Source organism: Poecilia reticulata, linkage group LG6 (assembly GCF_000633615.1).
Source record: "Poecilia reticulata strain Guanapo linkage group LG6, Guppy_female_1.0+MT, whole genome shotgun sequence".
NCBI lineage: Eukaryota > Metazoa > Chordata > Actinopteri > Cyprinodontiformes > Poeciliidae > Poecilia > Poecilia reticulata.
The window spans coordinates 21753352-21769731 of NC_024336.1; the positions used below are offsets into that span (position 1 = coordinate 21753352).

At 45.7% G+C, this 16380-nt stretch overlaps 1 protein-coding gene and 1 long non-coding RNA gene across 2 annotated transcripts in view; both read right to left on the bottom strand.

Annotated features, from left to right (window-relative positions):
• LOC108166363 (uncharacterized) overlaps window positions 1-4356 on the bottom strand; it is a 15857-nt gene extending 11501 nt beyond the window's left edge. The window contains exon 1 of the long non-coding RNA XR_001776683.1: window positions 4292-4356. This is a non-coding gene — a long non-coding RNA (uncharacterized LOC108166363). The remainder of the gene's footprint in view (window positions 1-4291) is intronic.
• A 3431-nt stretch (window positions 4357-7787) lies between these two features.
• Window positions 7788-16380, bottom strand: part of LOC103466366 (filamin-C-like) — a 35747-nt gene continuing 27154 nt past the window's right edge. Inside the window, exons 35-44 of the mRNA XM_017305171.1 lie at window positions 14259-14381; window positions 13851-14105; window positions 13495-13770; window positions 12769-12906; window positions 12525-12640; window positions 11073-11205; window positions 10792-10968; window positions 9914-10132; window positions 9231-9452; window positions 7788-8460 (exon numbers count right to left, since the gene is read on the bottom strand). Coding sequence (XP_017160660.1) covers window positions 8273-8460; window positions 9231-9452; window positions 9914-10132; window positions 10792-10968; window positions 11073-11205; window positions 12525-12640; window positions 12769-12906; window positions 13495-13770; window positions 13851-14105; window positions 14259-14381 — 1847 coding nt within the window. The 3' untranslated portion in view covers window positions 7788-8272. The remainder of the gene's footprint in view (window positions 8461-9230; window positions 9453-9913; window positions 10133-10791; window positions 10969-11072; window positions 11206-12524; window positions 12641-12768; window positions 12907-13494; window positions 13771-13850; window positions 14106-14258; window positions 14382-16380) is intronic.

Here is a 16380-nt window from a genome sequence, read left to right on the forward strand (position 1 = left end):
GTTTGCTGCACCCCACGCACAAGGGAAGCCAATTTGCTGCTACAGTCCACCTGATCTTTAATCAAGATTTTGTGCAAGAGAGGTAAGAGACGGGGAGTAAAGAATAGTGGAACAACGCAATTATGAATATTTCATCCTTATTCTGTATGAATAAAACAAACATTGGTCCCCGTTTCAAACGCAGGACTGAGCGTGGCCTTCTCATCCCGCGTGAATMTGGTTATGAATCGTTAACAAGCAGACACTGAAACACTAACGGTGCCTTGCAAAGACAATTCCAACCCTTTTTCTCCTCCATTTGGGTTCATTAACCTGCTGCTGGAAGGTGGACATCTGTCCCAGCCTCAAGTCTTTTACARCCTCTAACAAAAATCTTTTTTCATGTCTCATCTCCATGCCTCTGCCGCGAACAGCTTTTCTGTCAACCGTTTAGGATCACATTTTCAGAGTGATGTAAAAGTTTTACTTTTCAGTTTTGACCTCGTCTTTTCGTGCTTTCTGTGGTCCCTGCTCGGGACTTGTACAAAACTTTAATAAACGGGTCTCGTTTCATCGAGGACTCCTACCGACCGACGATGGTGGGAGTTCATCCCGCCATCGGTGGGTTTCTGGTTTGATCTCCATTCAGTCTGCCTCAGTCGTTGTGCCCTAGGGCAAGACAGTTCACCCTCCCTGCCTGCTGGTGTTGGTCAGAGGGTCCAGTGGTGTCACTGGATTGTGCTACTGGAGTGTAGCCACGGGGTACAGCTGTGGCTGTGTAGCCATGGGGCACAGCCACAAGCTACTACTGTGGCTACAGTCCAGTAGCTTGTCACCATCAGGGTGTGTGTGTGTGTGTGTGTGTGTGTGTGTGTGTGTGTGTGTGTGTGTGTGTGTGTGTGTGTGTGTGTGTGTGTGTGTGAATGCCTGAATATTGTGAAGCACTTTGGGCTACTCTGGACCTAATAAAGCGCCACAGAAGTAAAAAGCCATTTATGAAAAACTTTCCTTTTGCCAGCCTGAAAAGCCAGGAATAATTGTTGTTCTGTCGTCAGATTCTTCTGCCAGAGCCGTGAATTTCTTCAGCTCAGTTAAAGTTACACTGGCCCTGTTGACGTCTCTGAATAATACCCTCATGTCCTGTTGGATAAGGTGGACTCAGCTGTCTTGGTACGGTTGCAGTTGTGCCGTACTTTTAGATTTTTTGGGGGGTTTTTTTATTATGGATTGGACATCAATCTCAGGGAAAAGATTTTATAAACTCTGCCTTGCTTTAAATTGCCCAACTGCATCCATGACCCGTCTGCTGTGTTCTTTGGTCCTCTGAAGCTCTCACAGCTGAGTTTATGCTGAGAGTAACTCACTCACAGGACTCTCTCTCTCTCTCTTCTTTTTAACAATCACGTCATTTTTGAAAGCAAATGATTGAAAGGGACTACGTCTGTGGCTAACCGCACTTCTTTTATCGCAAGATATTCTGACAAAACACATTAAAGTTTGCGTTTTTAAAGTGACAGAAACATGAATGAGTTCAAGGAGTATTTTTTTATTTTTTTGGAAAGCACTGCAAAACCAACTTCACCCTCCGGCATCCAGAGAGCATGCTTTAACATAAAGGATCAAACGTGTTTGTTTGATTATTCAGTGTATCAACTATGCATGAAGCAATTATGTCCTCCTGCCTTTGGGCTTGAAATTAAACAGATGAAATCCTGGTACAGCAATCCCTCCTCCTTCCCTGTCTGCACGTCCATTCATTAACCTGCTGGGCGCCCATTTGTTTGTGCAAACATTCATTTAGTCTGCGCGTTCATCTGTTTGCTCAGTCACAGAAGTGTTCCCTTTTTTTTTATTTATTTTTTACCACCTCCTCCCCTCCACCGTCTTCATGACACGTCGCCGTGCTGCAACACAGTCTGCAGGGACTGAAGAGATGGGCTGCACTGACAGATAAAGGTCAGAGGTAAAACRGAGACCCCGGGACAGAGCCCGAGGTGACGGGAGGCGCTGAGACGGAATGCAAAGCACTGCATCCGCAGAGGCTTAGATTGATTGGAATTTGAGGACTGGGAAGGAAAATTAAATCCCAGGGAAAAGAGGGCGGGAAGAAGGCTGGAGCGGAGTGGATGGAGAGCAGCAAGTCAGCATGATAGAGGCGAGCGACAAAATGAGATTTTTGCCCTGAGAGCACAGCCTTCACAAGCTTAAAGACGCATGTCTTAACACAATGTTACTCCTAATATGATCCCAATTTCTTACTGTGTGTGTGTGTGTGTGTGTGTGTTTGGGCCAAAGAGCATGAAACAAAAACATCGCAATGCGGAAAATGCTTAACAACTCACCAGCTCAATCACAAAAATAAAAGCTTTGAATGTTGAAGATACTATCTAGTGATTTACTGATGAATAAAACATCTGGGTACATAGATAAAAAAAAAAAAAAACTCCAGTCCAGGATTTTACAGTGTGCAAAACCTTTNGCCTTGCTTTAAATTGCCCAACTGCATCCATGACCCGTCTGCTGTGTTCTTTGGTCCTCTGAAGCTCTCACAGCTGAGTTTATGCTGAGAGTAACTCACTCACAGGACTCTCTCTCTCTCTCTTCTTTTTAACAATCACGTCATTTTTGAAAGCAAATGATTGAAAGGGACTACGTCTGTGGCTAACCGCACTTCTTTTATCGCAAGATATTCTGACAAAACACATTAAAGTTTGCGTTTTTAAAGTGACAGAAACATGAATGAGTTCAAGGAGTATTTTTTTATTTTTTTGGAAAGCACTGCAAAACCAACTTCACCCTCCGGCATCCAGAGAGCATGCTTTAACATAAAGGATCAAACGTGTTTGTTTGATTATTCAGTGTATCAACTATGCATGAAGCAATTATGTCCTCCTGCCTTTGGGCTTGAAATTAAACAGATGAAATCCTGGTACAGCAATCCCTCCTCCTTCCCTGTCTGCACGTCCATTCATTAACCTGCTGGGCGCCCATTTGTTTGTGCAAACATTCATTTAGTCTGCGCGTTCATCTGTTTGCTCAGTCACAGAAGTGTTCCCTTTTTTTTTATTTATTTTTTACCACCTCCTCCCCTCCACCGTCTTCATGACACGTCGCCGTGCTGCAACACAGTCTGCAGGGACTGAAGAGATGGGCTGCACTGACAGATAAAGGTCAGAGGTAAAACRGAGACCCCGGGACAGAGCCCGAGGTGACGGGAGGCGCTGAGACGGAATGCAAAGCACTGCATCCGCAGAGGCTTAGATTGATTGGAATTTGAGGACTGGGAAGGAAAATTAAATCCCAGGGAAAAGAGGGYGGGAAGAAGGCTGGAGCGGAGTGGATGGAGAGCAGCAAGTCAGCATGATAGAGGCGAGCGACAAAATGAGATTTTTGCCCTGAGAGCACAGCCTTCACAAGCTTAAAGACGCATGTCTTAACACAATGTTACTCCTAATATGATCCCAATTTCTTACTGTGTGTGTGTGTGTGTGTGTGTGTGTGTGTTTGGGCCAAAGAGCATGAAACAAAAACATCGCAATGCGGAAAATGCTTAACAACTCACCAGCTCAATCACAAAAATAAAAGCTTTGAATGTTGAAGATACTATCTAGTGATTTACTGATGAATAAAACATCTGGGTACATAGATAAAAAAAAAAAAAACTCCAGTCCAGGATTTTACAGTGTGCAAAACCTTTAAAATGAGACATGCTAACTTGGCTTTGTGACCATTTGTGTTTATGGCATCATAAAAGCTGGCTGGCATTAGTTTGCAAAATGGTAGACAAGAAAGCTSTTATTTATGTTTGAGTTGCTTTGTGTTCAACCTTAACCTGTTTGGGRATCCAAACAACAGTACCTAGACTCCTCCTTTGTACCGTTTGAAAGGGGTTTGTTAATGGTGGGAACGTGATTTGAGCCACGCGCCCTCCCGTAGCCAGATGTACGTAGTAGAGGAGTAAACAARCTAAGAGGAAATGCAGCGTGTCGTTTTCACGATGCGTAGAGCCCACCGCAACTTTCGAGACATCTTCTCAAATCTTTTGGGTACATTCAGTGTACTTCTCAGGCAATCGTGCCTAAAATAGCACCAAGACAGAAACTAATAAGACTTTTAAATTGATGCTGTTTTCTACTAACGTGGAACATAACATCATCTTCATGTGTTTGTAYTTTTGTAGTTCTCCACCACAGGAAACATTTGATCAGTAAACAGAGTGAATGCTCAGTTGGTTTGCTTTGAGTTTGTTCAGTTTTAAACGAAACCGCATCACTGAGAAGAAAAAAAACCAGTAAAGTTAAGTTAAACTCACCTACTGATCAGGACGATCCGATGGTGATGGAAGCAAAACGTGACTCTGATGATGAGCGTCTGCAGAACTTTTGACTTTATCTGATTTGCTTCCATGTATCTTCATCACCCGTAATCACTGATTGCATAATCTTAAAGAGTTATGTAATTTTGCGCTGCTTGGAGTCTGAACTCATAATGCCTCAGCTTACCTCCGCTTCTCTCTTTCTGGCTGCCAAGTGGTATTTTTCACATCGTATTTTTTCCCCCCTTTCTTCTTGCTTCTTACCTCTGGTGTTTACCTGAGTGATGACGATGCTTGGAGCTGAGTTTGGAGGTGCATGCACACGGGGGCTCGTTTTAAGACCTTGTTTACTCTGTGATAATTTACAAAACCGAGAGTCTCTGCTCTGTTTTTGCGCCTCCCTTCCACAAGCAAACAAGATTTTTGATAACTAAAGTGGAGAATTTGTACAAAACCTGCCCAGAAGTGGAGTGTGTTTGTCTATATGTATGGATTTGATATTGTGGTGTTGTGAATTAAAAATGATGACACAGAAGCCCACTGACTAGCCCAACATGTCAGCTGTGATTTTCTCTACTGGAAACCATGACAACAACAGAGCAATTGTTTTAACACGTTTCTCCACAATCTATCTCTTTGACTGTGTTTCTTTTTAAATTAAGTTTTTGACTGAAACCAAAGCATTTAAAAAAACCACTGGAGCTACAGCTATTTGTCAAAAAAAAAAAAAAAATTAGCCTAGCACTAACTTAGCCATGCTTTGGATCTTCTTTTAAATTCACAGCTGGAGGACGTAGTGATGAAACATTACAAGGTATTTCAGGTTGTTTTTTTTCCCCCACATGAATCCCGAGGAGGATTCAGCACACATTACGTKACGGTTAAAAATGATAGCCGGACTAGCGTAGCAGGGGCCCAGGGGCGCCAGAGCTATTTCTATTTGAAGTGGGAAAACTCATTCAAACTTTGGTCCACTTGAATATGTGAGTCTTGGTTCACTCGCATGTTATTCCTGATGCAGGAGGATGGAAGGGCTATAGTAGACCAAAGAGAGGAGCAAGGTGCTGGCTAGCTTGCTGCCTGTAGCATCCCGCTGCTTCTTTCTTTAAAAGAGACCCAATTAGATTAGTGCACTGAAATAAAAGCAGGAACGCAAGTCTAAATTAACTCAGTGCTGCTTTATTCTTGTTGTTGGCTGAAGAAGATCGATTTCTTCTTCTTCATGCTTTTTGCCTTATCTTGAGCTGATGAATGAAGCCCTGTGTGATGTCACCAGAGGCAGGTGTGTGAGAAGGAACTTGATTTTTTTTTTTTTGGTTTGTATTTTGGGAGGCTAGATYTTATCATGATTGAAATAAAGAGGAGAGAGAAACTCACCGTGACATGTTGTTCTGTAAGTGATGAACTGCACATCCTCAAAGGAGTCGGGCTGATTTTCAGAGAAAAGCCCCGGTTCATACAGCTTCAGGATTCCCTCTCCGTTTTGTGCTAACTGGATTTGGGGCAATGATTGATTTATTCTTAGGTTCCCTTTTCAGCCCGTCTTAGATGTGTGAGAATGTGCATCCTATTCTTCCATCTGGATTCTTTAAATCCTTGTAATCCATCTTTCTCACTGTTTCCCTTCCTCACCTCCACCCTCCTCCTCCTACTCCTTCCTCCTTTTTTTTTTTTTTTTTTTGCTTTATCTCGCCTGCTTGATGGCTGCTGCCTGCAAGGGGAGGAGCAGGATCCTCCACGATTCAATTGGCAGCAGCGCGAGATAAACATGTTGAAGTGGACAGACGCCTGAGTCCTGCAGCGGAAAGACAGGACTGGGGGGAGGGGAGGGCGTGGGGACAGACTGGGACGTGGGTGGGGCCCTGACCCTAACCGGGTCTCCATCATCAGCGCTCGCAGCATCAGGAGGCTCCGGCCCCTCGGCCAGATAGTCCGGCTGGAGTTTGCAGCCCTCGCCTCTGCTCGTCAGATTGCACCCGGCACGCTGTCCCTGTCTCTGCCTCTCCATGGCCCCCAGCGTTGTGTCAGAGAGGAACCAGAGAAAATTAGCACCTAATTATAGGCTCCTCTGTGTGAAGAATGGTACTGGTGCCCATGGAGTGTGTCACCATGCGGGGGCTGCTTGGTTGACTCACTGTGGGACTCGGGCCTGAAAACAACGCAGAGGACAGAAAGAAACACACATGCATGCATGCATGTGTGCATACGCACGCAGGTCATAGAGCGATTACACACGCAGAGCTGCTCCACCCTCCTCCTCCTCCTTCTTCTTTTTGGTTGGTTTGTGCCTCGGCAGGGTCTCTTCCCCCTTTGTGAGGGGCGCCGCAACAGAAACCACTTGTTTCGTTTGCGATCCAACAGGATTAATTACACACACAACGGAGGCCTATGCCCCCCCGGCTTCTGCTCTCCGTCGGCTCCCCTGTGTGCGGCGGCGTAGTTCGTCTTCAACGGGAACAATGGAGATTTGTGTTTAGGCATATATACAGATGTGAGCTTGAGTATGCTGCCATCTTGTGATTGCATCTGGACATGATTATAAATCAAGACGACAGAGAGAAATAATCTCGGTGAGCTCTTGTTCATAATGCAACATCCAGTGGTGGAGGCGAATTAAAGATGGATGAGGAGCTGCAGGAGGCTCAGCTACTGGCACAGAGTTCAACCTGCAGAGTGTAGCTACACACACACACACACGCGCACACACACACACACACACACACACACACACACACACACACGCGCGCGCGCGCACACACACACACACACACACACAGCACTCTGCAAAACCCTTCACACACACCTTTACGTTTTTCACATTTCTTGGTCTCGTTCACTTTGACGTGTGCTCATAAAATGAACATACATTAGTGGGAGAAAAATGATAAATTGTACAATTTAACCAAACTAAAACTGAAAAGTGTGGCGTGTATTTCTGTTTAGCCCCCTTTTACTCTGATACCCTTAAATAAATGCCAGCGCATTTGCGTACAGACTTTGCCAAGTTAGTAAGTAGACCATTTTGTAATTCAGTGTTAGTTTGAACAGAGCTGTTACGAAACAGCCTCAGTTTTGTTAATCCTATTGTGACGCGAGAAAAAGAAATGATGCACGGTTCTCAAAATTGTTCACGTTATTTTAAAGAAAAAAGGCTTATGTGTATGTATTCAGTCAATACCAAATCAGTACTTTGAAGCACCCCCTTTACAAATTCAAGGCATTAGAGGGTCTGAATTTTGCACATCTAAAGACTAAACGTTTTTGCCAATTGTTCTTTGCAAAATACCAGAAGCTCTGTCTGATTGGACAGAGTGCATACACGTCTTACTGCAGCTCTTCAGCTCAATTTAGTTTGAAATTTGACACATAAGTGTGATTTCAGTAGCAGCTCTGATTATATGCTTACAGTTAGTTTAATTAATTATAAAAACCCACATTTTATGAGGAGTTGTCTGCCAATCCCGGACTTAATCACACAATAACTTCAGGCGCATTTGTCAGGAAAGTTAGTAAACAAATCTTTATTAGGTCTTCAGAGACTTACCAAAAAAGGTTAATAACAACAACAACAAATCAATCTTTCATTCTTAAACCATACAAAAACCACGTAACATCACACTTTAATACCTTCGATAACTCCAGCGTCTCTTAGCGGCTGCATTTTGTCGAGACAGAGAACATTTTATTAAACAAGCTTCACTCAAGCAATCTAAGGAAGTCTGTACCGGCTACATTCCTGCGGATGCACAGCTACGTTTCGAGTGCATTACTCGACTTCTGAAGTACATGAAATAAACAAACAAACAAAAAAAACTTTGGCACATTTGATATTCAACCACCAGTAAAGCTGCAAGCAGAGATTTTTCTTGTGCTTCACGCATGAAGACCCGAAGAAGCTTGACCGTTGTTTCGCAGATGATCAGAAAGGAGCGGAGGAGTGAAAATGGTTTGCATTTGGCAGTTTTTTTTTCTTTTTCTTTAAGGTACAGTCACTTTGTAGGGGCTCCCAGGGACATTATCGTCGCCCCATTTGACGATGACGGTATAACTGCCCTTGTCCTTGACGGTGTAGGTGACGTTGTACAGCTTGTTGCCCATGTGTTTGACGTAAACCTCCTCGCACGGCGCCAGGGGTCCGTGCACGCCCACCATAAGCATGTTGGTACCTGGACAGAGAGGGAAAAAAATAGAGATTTAAAGCTACCAGCTTGACTCTTTTCACAAACCTGAGAACTAGAAGCTATAGTAAGTTTTCTTATCGTTTTGGTAATTTGTTGTAAATGCTTATAAAATTGAGACAAAGTCGACACTTTACGAAAACAAGCTCCCACCGTGAAGTGCTCCTGGTGACGTCACATAAGGCAAATGGTTATTTGTGTTTTTAATACATTTTTTCCTCCACATCTGCAGCTTTTTAAAACATATTTCACCTCTAATAGATGCAACAAAACACTTTGAGCTAAATGTGAAAACTCTTCATGGGTTTCAGAAAAACCTGGAAACACTTGAGTCAAATTCTGACTCAGAAATGTAAAGTTAAAAGTTTGTGCAGCTCAAATGCACCTAAAATCGCAAATCTAGGTTGAAATCTGTTAAAAGTCACTTTAATGTTTACAGATTAGCTCAATTCTTGCGCCTCTTGTGACGTCATCAACCCAAATACATACAGAGCCGATTTTATTTGATTTTTTTTCCTGTTTTCTTTTGCAAAACTAAATTTTCTAAAACCCCACAGAGGAAGTCAAAACTTCACCACTCATGTACTGATGTGTTTTTTACTCTGACTGCATGTCAGTGACAGAATAACGCTCCCGGATGGCATCTTTAATGATCACGGCGGCCGTTGGTCGCCAATGCATCCAAGCAGACGGAAATTCTTCACGCTTGGCATGTGTGGACAATTTCCCAATACTTCCTAAATTTATCCTCTCCTCACCTGCTTTGCTGCAGTCAACAGTGAAGTTATTTTTCTGCCCGACCAAAGCCTTGGACAGCCCCGCGCCGCGACAAACCACCTTGCTGGCGTCGCACGTCAGTTTGGCTGAGGTGGCGGAGGAAGACGAGCTGTAGGCGCCGCCGACTTTGGAGGTCTTGGTGACAGTTTCGACCAAAACGGAGGAGGTCTCATGGAGGCTGTGTCCCCCTGACAGCCGGGCGCCTGCGGGAGAGGAGAGAGAGAGAAAGAGGGGAAAAAAAAGAGAAACCTTATCTAAAACTGTCGTGGTTTGGACACGGTTACATAACCCACTGGGTATTGACAGCGAAACGAGGAGAGCAGCTGCACCTGGGAGAAGTTCTCACAAAAGTGAGAGAAAGTGGCCTGAAAAAACTATTTATTATGACTCAAGGATAAAATAAACTTTCACAATTTGAATCTTTTGTATTTAAAAAAAAAATTACATAAAAAAACCAAAACAAAAACTGATGGAAATAAACTGCTACAGCCAAGAAGACTGGCAGATTTGATCAAATAGGAGCACAGAGACACATTACATAACGTTGTTTTGTTGTTTTTTTTCCTTTCCAGAACTTCCACACTTTTTTTCAGCAGAACATTTGTCTCATTATGGTGACATTTGTCATCCACAGATCAGATGGGAGAGTGACTGTCGCGCAGACCTGTGATTTTGGCTTTGAAGGGGCTGCCCACTATGTGCTGCGGTCCGCCGTATTTGATGGTGATGAGATAGTTGCCGGGCGCCATCGGCGTGTAAGTGATCCTGTAGCCTTCTGGACACTCTCGACAGTCCATCTTCACCTTGGAAGGGCCGTCGATGTTGACCGACAGAGCGCCGGAGCCGGCGTTGCAGGTGTTGACCACGAACTCCGAGGGCACACCTGGAGGAACGGAGGGCAGGCCTTAATACGGTGGCGCCAAAATCGCAGAGTCAAACATACAGGCAGATCAAAAAAAGAAAAGGCTAAAATGACAAAAAATTTGCTTTTTGTTTCTGTAGGAAAGGAAAATTCAAATCACTGTAGACCCAAAACTGAGAGTTTTTCGTGTTACTTAAAAGAAAGTCATCCGGTCTTCACATCCTTTTGGGTTCAGATGACAAAAATAAATAAATAAATAAAAAGTCTGCCTATCCTCAGCAATAACAACAGAATTTCACTCTCTTTAGAAGTGCTTTCTGTACTAAGAGAGGTTTAATAAACCATATAGAAGCAAATCTGAGTTTTATGAAGCCCTAGTTGAAGTCAGTTCATAAACGTGGTCCTATTTTAAAGTAAAAAAAACAAAAAAAAACATATTTATTAAATACTTTGTGTTGTACTTAATATTTCCCATTGTAGAAAATATTTGTCAGTAATAATTTTGCTCTGATAAAAAAAAAAAAAAATCTCCATCTGCATCGACCACCTGTTGTCAGCCAAGCACCCGCTGACGGCCCCCGGGCCGCACTTTGTACACCCTTGTCTTAAATATAGCTCCTCATTTACTGAATGTAAACACACACCGACACGTGAGCGGTGTGTGAGTGTGTGTGACGTGCCTGTGGTTCCTCCCAGCAGCCCGGCTCCGTGGGCCGTCACCATCCCGGGATCGGCGATCAGACCCGGATCGCCCACTCGCACGTTGAAGGGGCTTCCGGGAATGTGGCACCCGTTGAACTTGACGTCGATGGAGTGAACGCCGTTCTCACGTGGAATGAAACGGATTGCGCTTTTGTCTTAAAAAGAGAAAAGAGGGAAAACAAAAGTGAAAATCACTCCTCCTGCAATGATTTTCTCCCTGTTGGTCTAAATGCGATCATCCGGGTATCTTGCTCCGTACCCCCGTCCAGATCGCTGACGTAGCACTCCTCAGATGATCCGGAGGGCGTGTGAACTTTGGCGTCGACCGCACCTCGCGCCCCGTTGCGCTGCACCATGAAGGAGGCCTCCTGATTTACTTTCAAGTCCTTCTCCTAGAGGAAGAAAACCCCAGATGAACACAACCTACATTTACAGCCATCATCACCGCACAAACTAATTTCAGGCATTTGGTGTCTATCTGTGGAGAAGCCACACATTTTGTAGCCATCAACAAGCTTCTGGGAACATTTTTGCTGGAAATTTGCCTGCTCTTCTCATCAGCGCTTATTTTAAAAATTGGTTTGTTTTCTGGCACGAGTCCCACTTTTAATCACAGTCCATTAATTTTCAACGGGTTTGAGCTCGGGGCTTTGAGGAGGCCGTTTAGGAAGCTTAATGTAAGCCCTCCAAAGCTATTTTTGACATGTGTTTGGGACTGTGGTCCCGTTAGAAACGCCGAGCTGCGTATGAGTGTCGGGCACCTGACCCAAATCCTTCCCGACCACAGAGAACCGCTCGTAATGTTCAGGATCTACCCAGAAACCACCTTGGCTCTAGTCTAGTTGATCGAAAGCTGCTGGAACGCCAGCGTCGCCGTCCACGCTGAAGCTGACCACTTTTTCCTCACTTTCTTCTTCTACTACTTTGCATTTTTCGCGGCCAACTGTTAACGTTTTCCTTCCTTTTCAGTAATTTTCTTACCACAAAAGCTACAATCCGGCCTGGAAGAGAAAATACAAAGTCAATATATGTCGTTCATGTCCGTGATAACTGCACGTGAGGCTCTCGTAGTGTGTGGAGGGGGACACAACCTGTAAAAGCTCTAAAATAGCCCAGACCGAGTTATCGGGTACGAGAGAGGCAGAAAAAAAGGTTTATAGTGAAGCGTTGCCCCCCTAAAGCGAGAACAACAACGGCTCCGACCCGGACACAGACAGCCTCATGCTCAAGACACTTCGGAGGCACTTCAGCTGGCTCTTAGTGTCACTCAGATCCCTAAAAACGTTGCTTTTAGCTTTACGTTAGCAGATAAAACAAAAACGCTTCCTCTGCGATGGCTGTAAACTTGTACAGGTGGCTTCATCCGCCGCTCCGAGATGAGACGCGTAAAACTGACGGCGGGCCCACATAGCACAGCTTGTATTGGCCCCACATTAGCGAGGGACAGTTAATCCAGCCCTTCATCGCCAGCCAGCGTCGCAGCGTTACAGTCATGCAGACTTGCTCCAACACTGSCGTTCAATTACACTTCAAGGGCAAAGAGACAGAAATATCCACCACAAATCACACTCACCATCTGCTGCTCGCCGCTTATATTTTGTATATATGTATGTTTTATGTGCTGAGAAGTAATTTGATTTTTATCGCCAGCATCTGTGTGTGTGTGYGYGCGCGTGTGGGCGTGAGTGTGTGTGTGTGWGCATGCACCCACCTGAAGGCTCGTCACAGTGAGCCTGCGGGCCTCGTCTGACAGCGTAGCGATCGGAACGATGAACGGGCTGTCGGGGATGTGCTCGTTGTTGAATTTGATTGACACCTCGTAGTCACCTGGGGAAGCAGACATGTTATTTACTTTCACAATCAAGTGAACCGCAGGGAAGCGGAGGGAGAACAGCTGGAGAGCCGACTGGTTAGAAGACAGAAATAAACAGCCTTCCGCTGGGGGAAGTCCTCACCTGGCTCCTTCACCACGTACGAGACGCCGCAGGAKCCGTCTTTCCTGTCCTCGAAGGAGATCTCYGCCTTGCTGGGGCCTTCCACGGCGATGGAGAGGCCACCGGCGCCGGCCTCGCGGGTCCAGATGCTGAATTCGGCTGGAGCGGGCGAGACGGAGGAGAAGCGACGTCWGAAACGTCTGTCGAAAATGAAACGGCTACACAGAGTGTTACTGATGGGCTCGTTTGTTCCGATGATTTAATTTCTAAAGGAGCAGCCCGTACACATTCGTTTACGCGAAGGACGCTGGATTTTGAGCGTCTGCTTCGGCTCGTTTTGATAGTTACGGCTCACRGCAAATGAAAAGCCAAAATTCAGTTTCTCTGAAAAATTGAATATTACGTAAAAAAAACAAGAAAACCTTTTCATAACTTCACAAGGAGAACAAGCCATATTRGGTAACTGCGTTGTTATCTGGCCGTTTATCTAGGCCTACACAGGGAAAGTTAGGTGGAAGGAAAATGTGATAAAGAATTCCTATATCAGTAATGTAAAATATCCTGTCGTATCAGAGAGTATATGCATTCAATGTTTCCTTTGCATTACAATTTTTTTTTCAGAAAAAGTAAATTTTTTCTATCTTTGAGCTAGAATTCAAAGTTTAAATCGTATCACTCTTTCTGCTCGGCGACACTCAAATGACTGAGCTGCACTTCTGTAAGGATCTGACATCATTTCTGTCTTACACGGCGCTCCGGCAACGCCTCTCTCCAGGCCTGGACCTCCYGCGCGGACCTTGTGGGCGCCRCCCTCGCCCATCGGCCCCACRGTGAACTGGAAGGGGCTGCCCGGCACGTGCTGGCCCCTGTACTTGACGTTCACGGTGTGGGGTCCGATCTCCTGCGGGATGAAGCGGACGCTGTACGTGCTGCTTCCTCCGTCCACGATGTCCGCGTCCACCGTCTTCCCGCTGGGGCTCGTCACCTGCGCCGTCATGGCCTGCGAGCCGCTCTCGGCAGCTGCTGGGGTCACACCCAAACAGGTTAGACGCAGTCGAGGTTTTTCACACCGAACAGTGCGGCACGATCAAAGTCCGACTCACGCTCGGGCCTGGCGGCGATGCCGGCGAAGCTGCTGAGGCTCTCCCTGCCCAGAAAGTCTCCGAACACGTCTCTGAAGGGGCTCCCTCCGCCTCCTCCTCCCACCTGGGTGCTCTCCTCCACGCGCACCTCCCTCTTGGTCTCCCCGCCGCGGGTCTTGCTGATCTCCGTGCGCTCCGTGCGAGTGTATGTGTGGCTGCTGCGGGTGAACGTCCTGGTTAGCCTCTCCTGAGCGGAAACCATCTGGAACCAGTTTCCTGTGGAAAGGAAGCGGCTGTGAGCATAGGGATGGAAGTGTGAGTGCGTGAGTGCGTGTGTGTGTGCGTGTGTGCGGTGCTTGCTGGCCTCATTTAATGTAAAGCGCTCCACCGCCGCWCTGAAAGCGTTTTCTGGCCGTCTAATGTGCTCACCTGGGATCTTGAGGTTGAGGCCACAAGTGCTGCCCACTGAGGCAATGGAGGAAGCCTGTCTCTTCCTGGTAATGCTCTCCTTAATCCTCCCTTCTCCGGTCACCTTCACTGTGAAAGGACTTCCTGCAGGAAACACAGAGGGYTTTTTTTATTTGAAGAAAATGTATAGGATATTGGTCTAAGTAGTTAGTTTTGCTTTTTTTTTGTTCAATTTTCTTCGATTCACACTTGTTGTCCTTTTAATTTTCCCCCCACAGTATAATTTATTCCAACCTGGGATGTGCTTTTCAGCAAACTTGATGTTGACGATGTAGCTCCCAGGTTCTGTGGGGCAGTAGGTCACCCTGCACGTCCCGTCCTCCACGTCTTCGCAGTTTATGTCCACTTTGCTCGGACCCTCGATGGACAGCGCCAAACCSCCRTAGCCTTGYGCACAAACCGGAACAAGCGATCAGAGCCGTGTTTCGTCCAGACCTGCRGGCCAAACGGTYGGGATGGCGAGAGCTTACCAGCGTTCCTCGTGTCCACGAAGAATTCGGCCATTTCGAAAGTGTGCGCCTCGACCAGGCCTTTCCCGAAGGCCTTCACTCGGCTGGCTTCGCCGATCTCCGACTGGCCGACCATTATTTTGAAAGGGCTGTTGGCCACGTGCATCCCATTCTTCCTCACGCTCACCTCGTGCTCGCCGACCTCCTTCGGGGTGAAAGAGATGCCTGTTGCAAAATAATCAAAGTGAAGAAAAAAAAAAAAAAGAATTGAAGTCAAGACAGAAAAATGACAAAAAACTGGGGCATTTCCTCGTAACCGACTACAAACGTCAATGAACGTCTTTGTGTTGGGAGTTTATGAGACGGACCGAGGCAAAGCTGCGAGGTGGAAAATGAAAATATTAAATGGCTTTAGATTTTGGTTAGAAATAAAAATCTAAAAACACCTTCGTCCCTCTGTACTCGGTGAACAACGAGATCTCATTGGGAAGCATTTTGCCCGCCGCCGACTGAACGCTTTACAAATGCTCTGTTCTGTTTTCGTCCCTCTGAGTTTCGTTCTCACCGAGGTGTCTGTTGGGCAGCCGTTTGAGCAGGCAGGGCTCCTCGTTGCCTGACGGCGCTCTGATGCTGGCAGTCAGGGAGCTCAGATCAGTCTCCGCGATCTTCAGGGACACGTCGGCTGCCGTGCCGACGTTGAGCTGGGACGTTCTGGTGATGGTGTCGTCCCCTGACATTCGAAGGAAAAGGAAAAGAAAAAGAAAAGAATTTGGTTCACAGCCGTTTACTTTCGCGTCTGCCTGCGAGACGGATGGAGCGTTTCCTCACCAGTGATCTTAGCGGTGAAGGGGCTGCCGGGAATGTGCTTGTTGTCAAACTTCACGATGATGTTGTAATCTCCCGGAGCTGTGGGCAGGTAGGACACGGTGCAGGTGCCGTCTTTGTTGTCCTTGCAGGTGATCTCGGCTTTAGAGGGACCCTCGACCGCAAGTGACAGACCACCTGTTTGGGAAAAAAAGAGAACGGGTGAGATTCTTTAAGCAAAAGTACAAAGTCTCACTAAGTGTTGTGCTCTTGTTTCGAGATATCGAAATATTTTCAAAGAATAACTTGCAAGTAACTTTCCAGCAAGATACAGGAGCTTGCTTCAAGTCAATAACTCCTTAATATTGAAGAAAAAGTTAKAGTATTTTTATACTTCATTAATATTAAGGATTTACTAACATAAAACAAGCTCCTATTTCTTGCTGAAAATGTACTTGCAAGTTAGTTTTCTTTTTTTCAAGTGCATCAAGATATTTGAGCTAGACACTAGACCAAAATACTTTGTGAAATGTTGTGTTTTCGCAGTTTAAAACCTTAAAATCATGTGAAATGTTCTAAAAAAATAAAAAAAGGATATGTGAAATTGCTTCACTGTCACCTTCTCCTGCGTTTTTGGTGACCACGGTGAACGTGGCAGCTCTGTTGACCATTCCATAACTCAGACCTGGACCATAGGCGGTCACCACTCCGCTGTTCACGGCGTCCACAAAGAACTGCAGCGGGCTTCCTGTAGAGGGCGAAATGAAGAAAAATAACTAGTCTGCTCATACAGTGGAACCGGGATGCCATTTATCAAATTCAAAAATCAT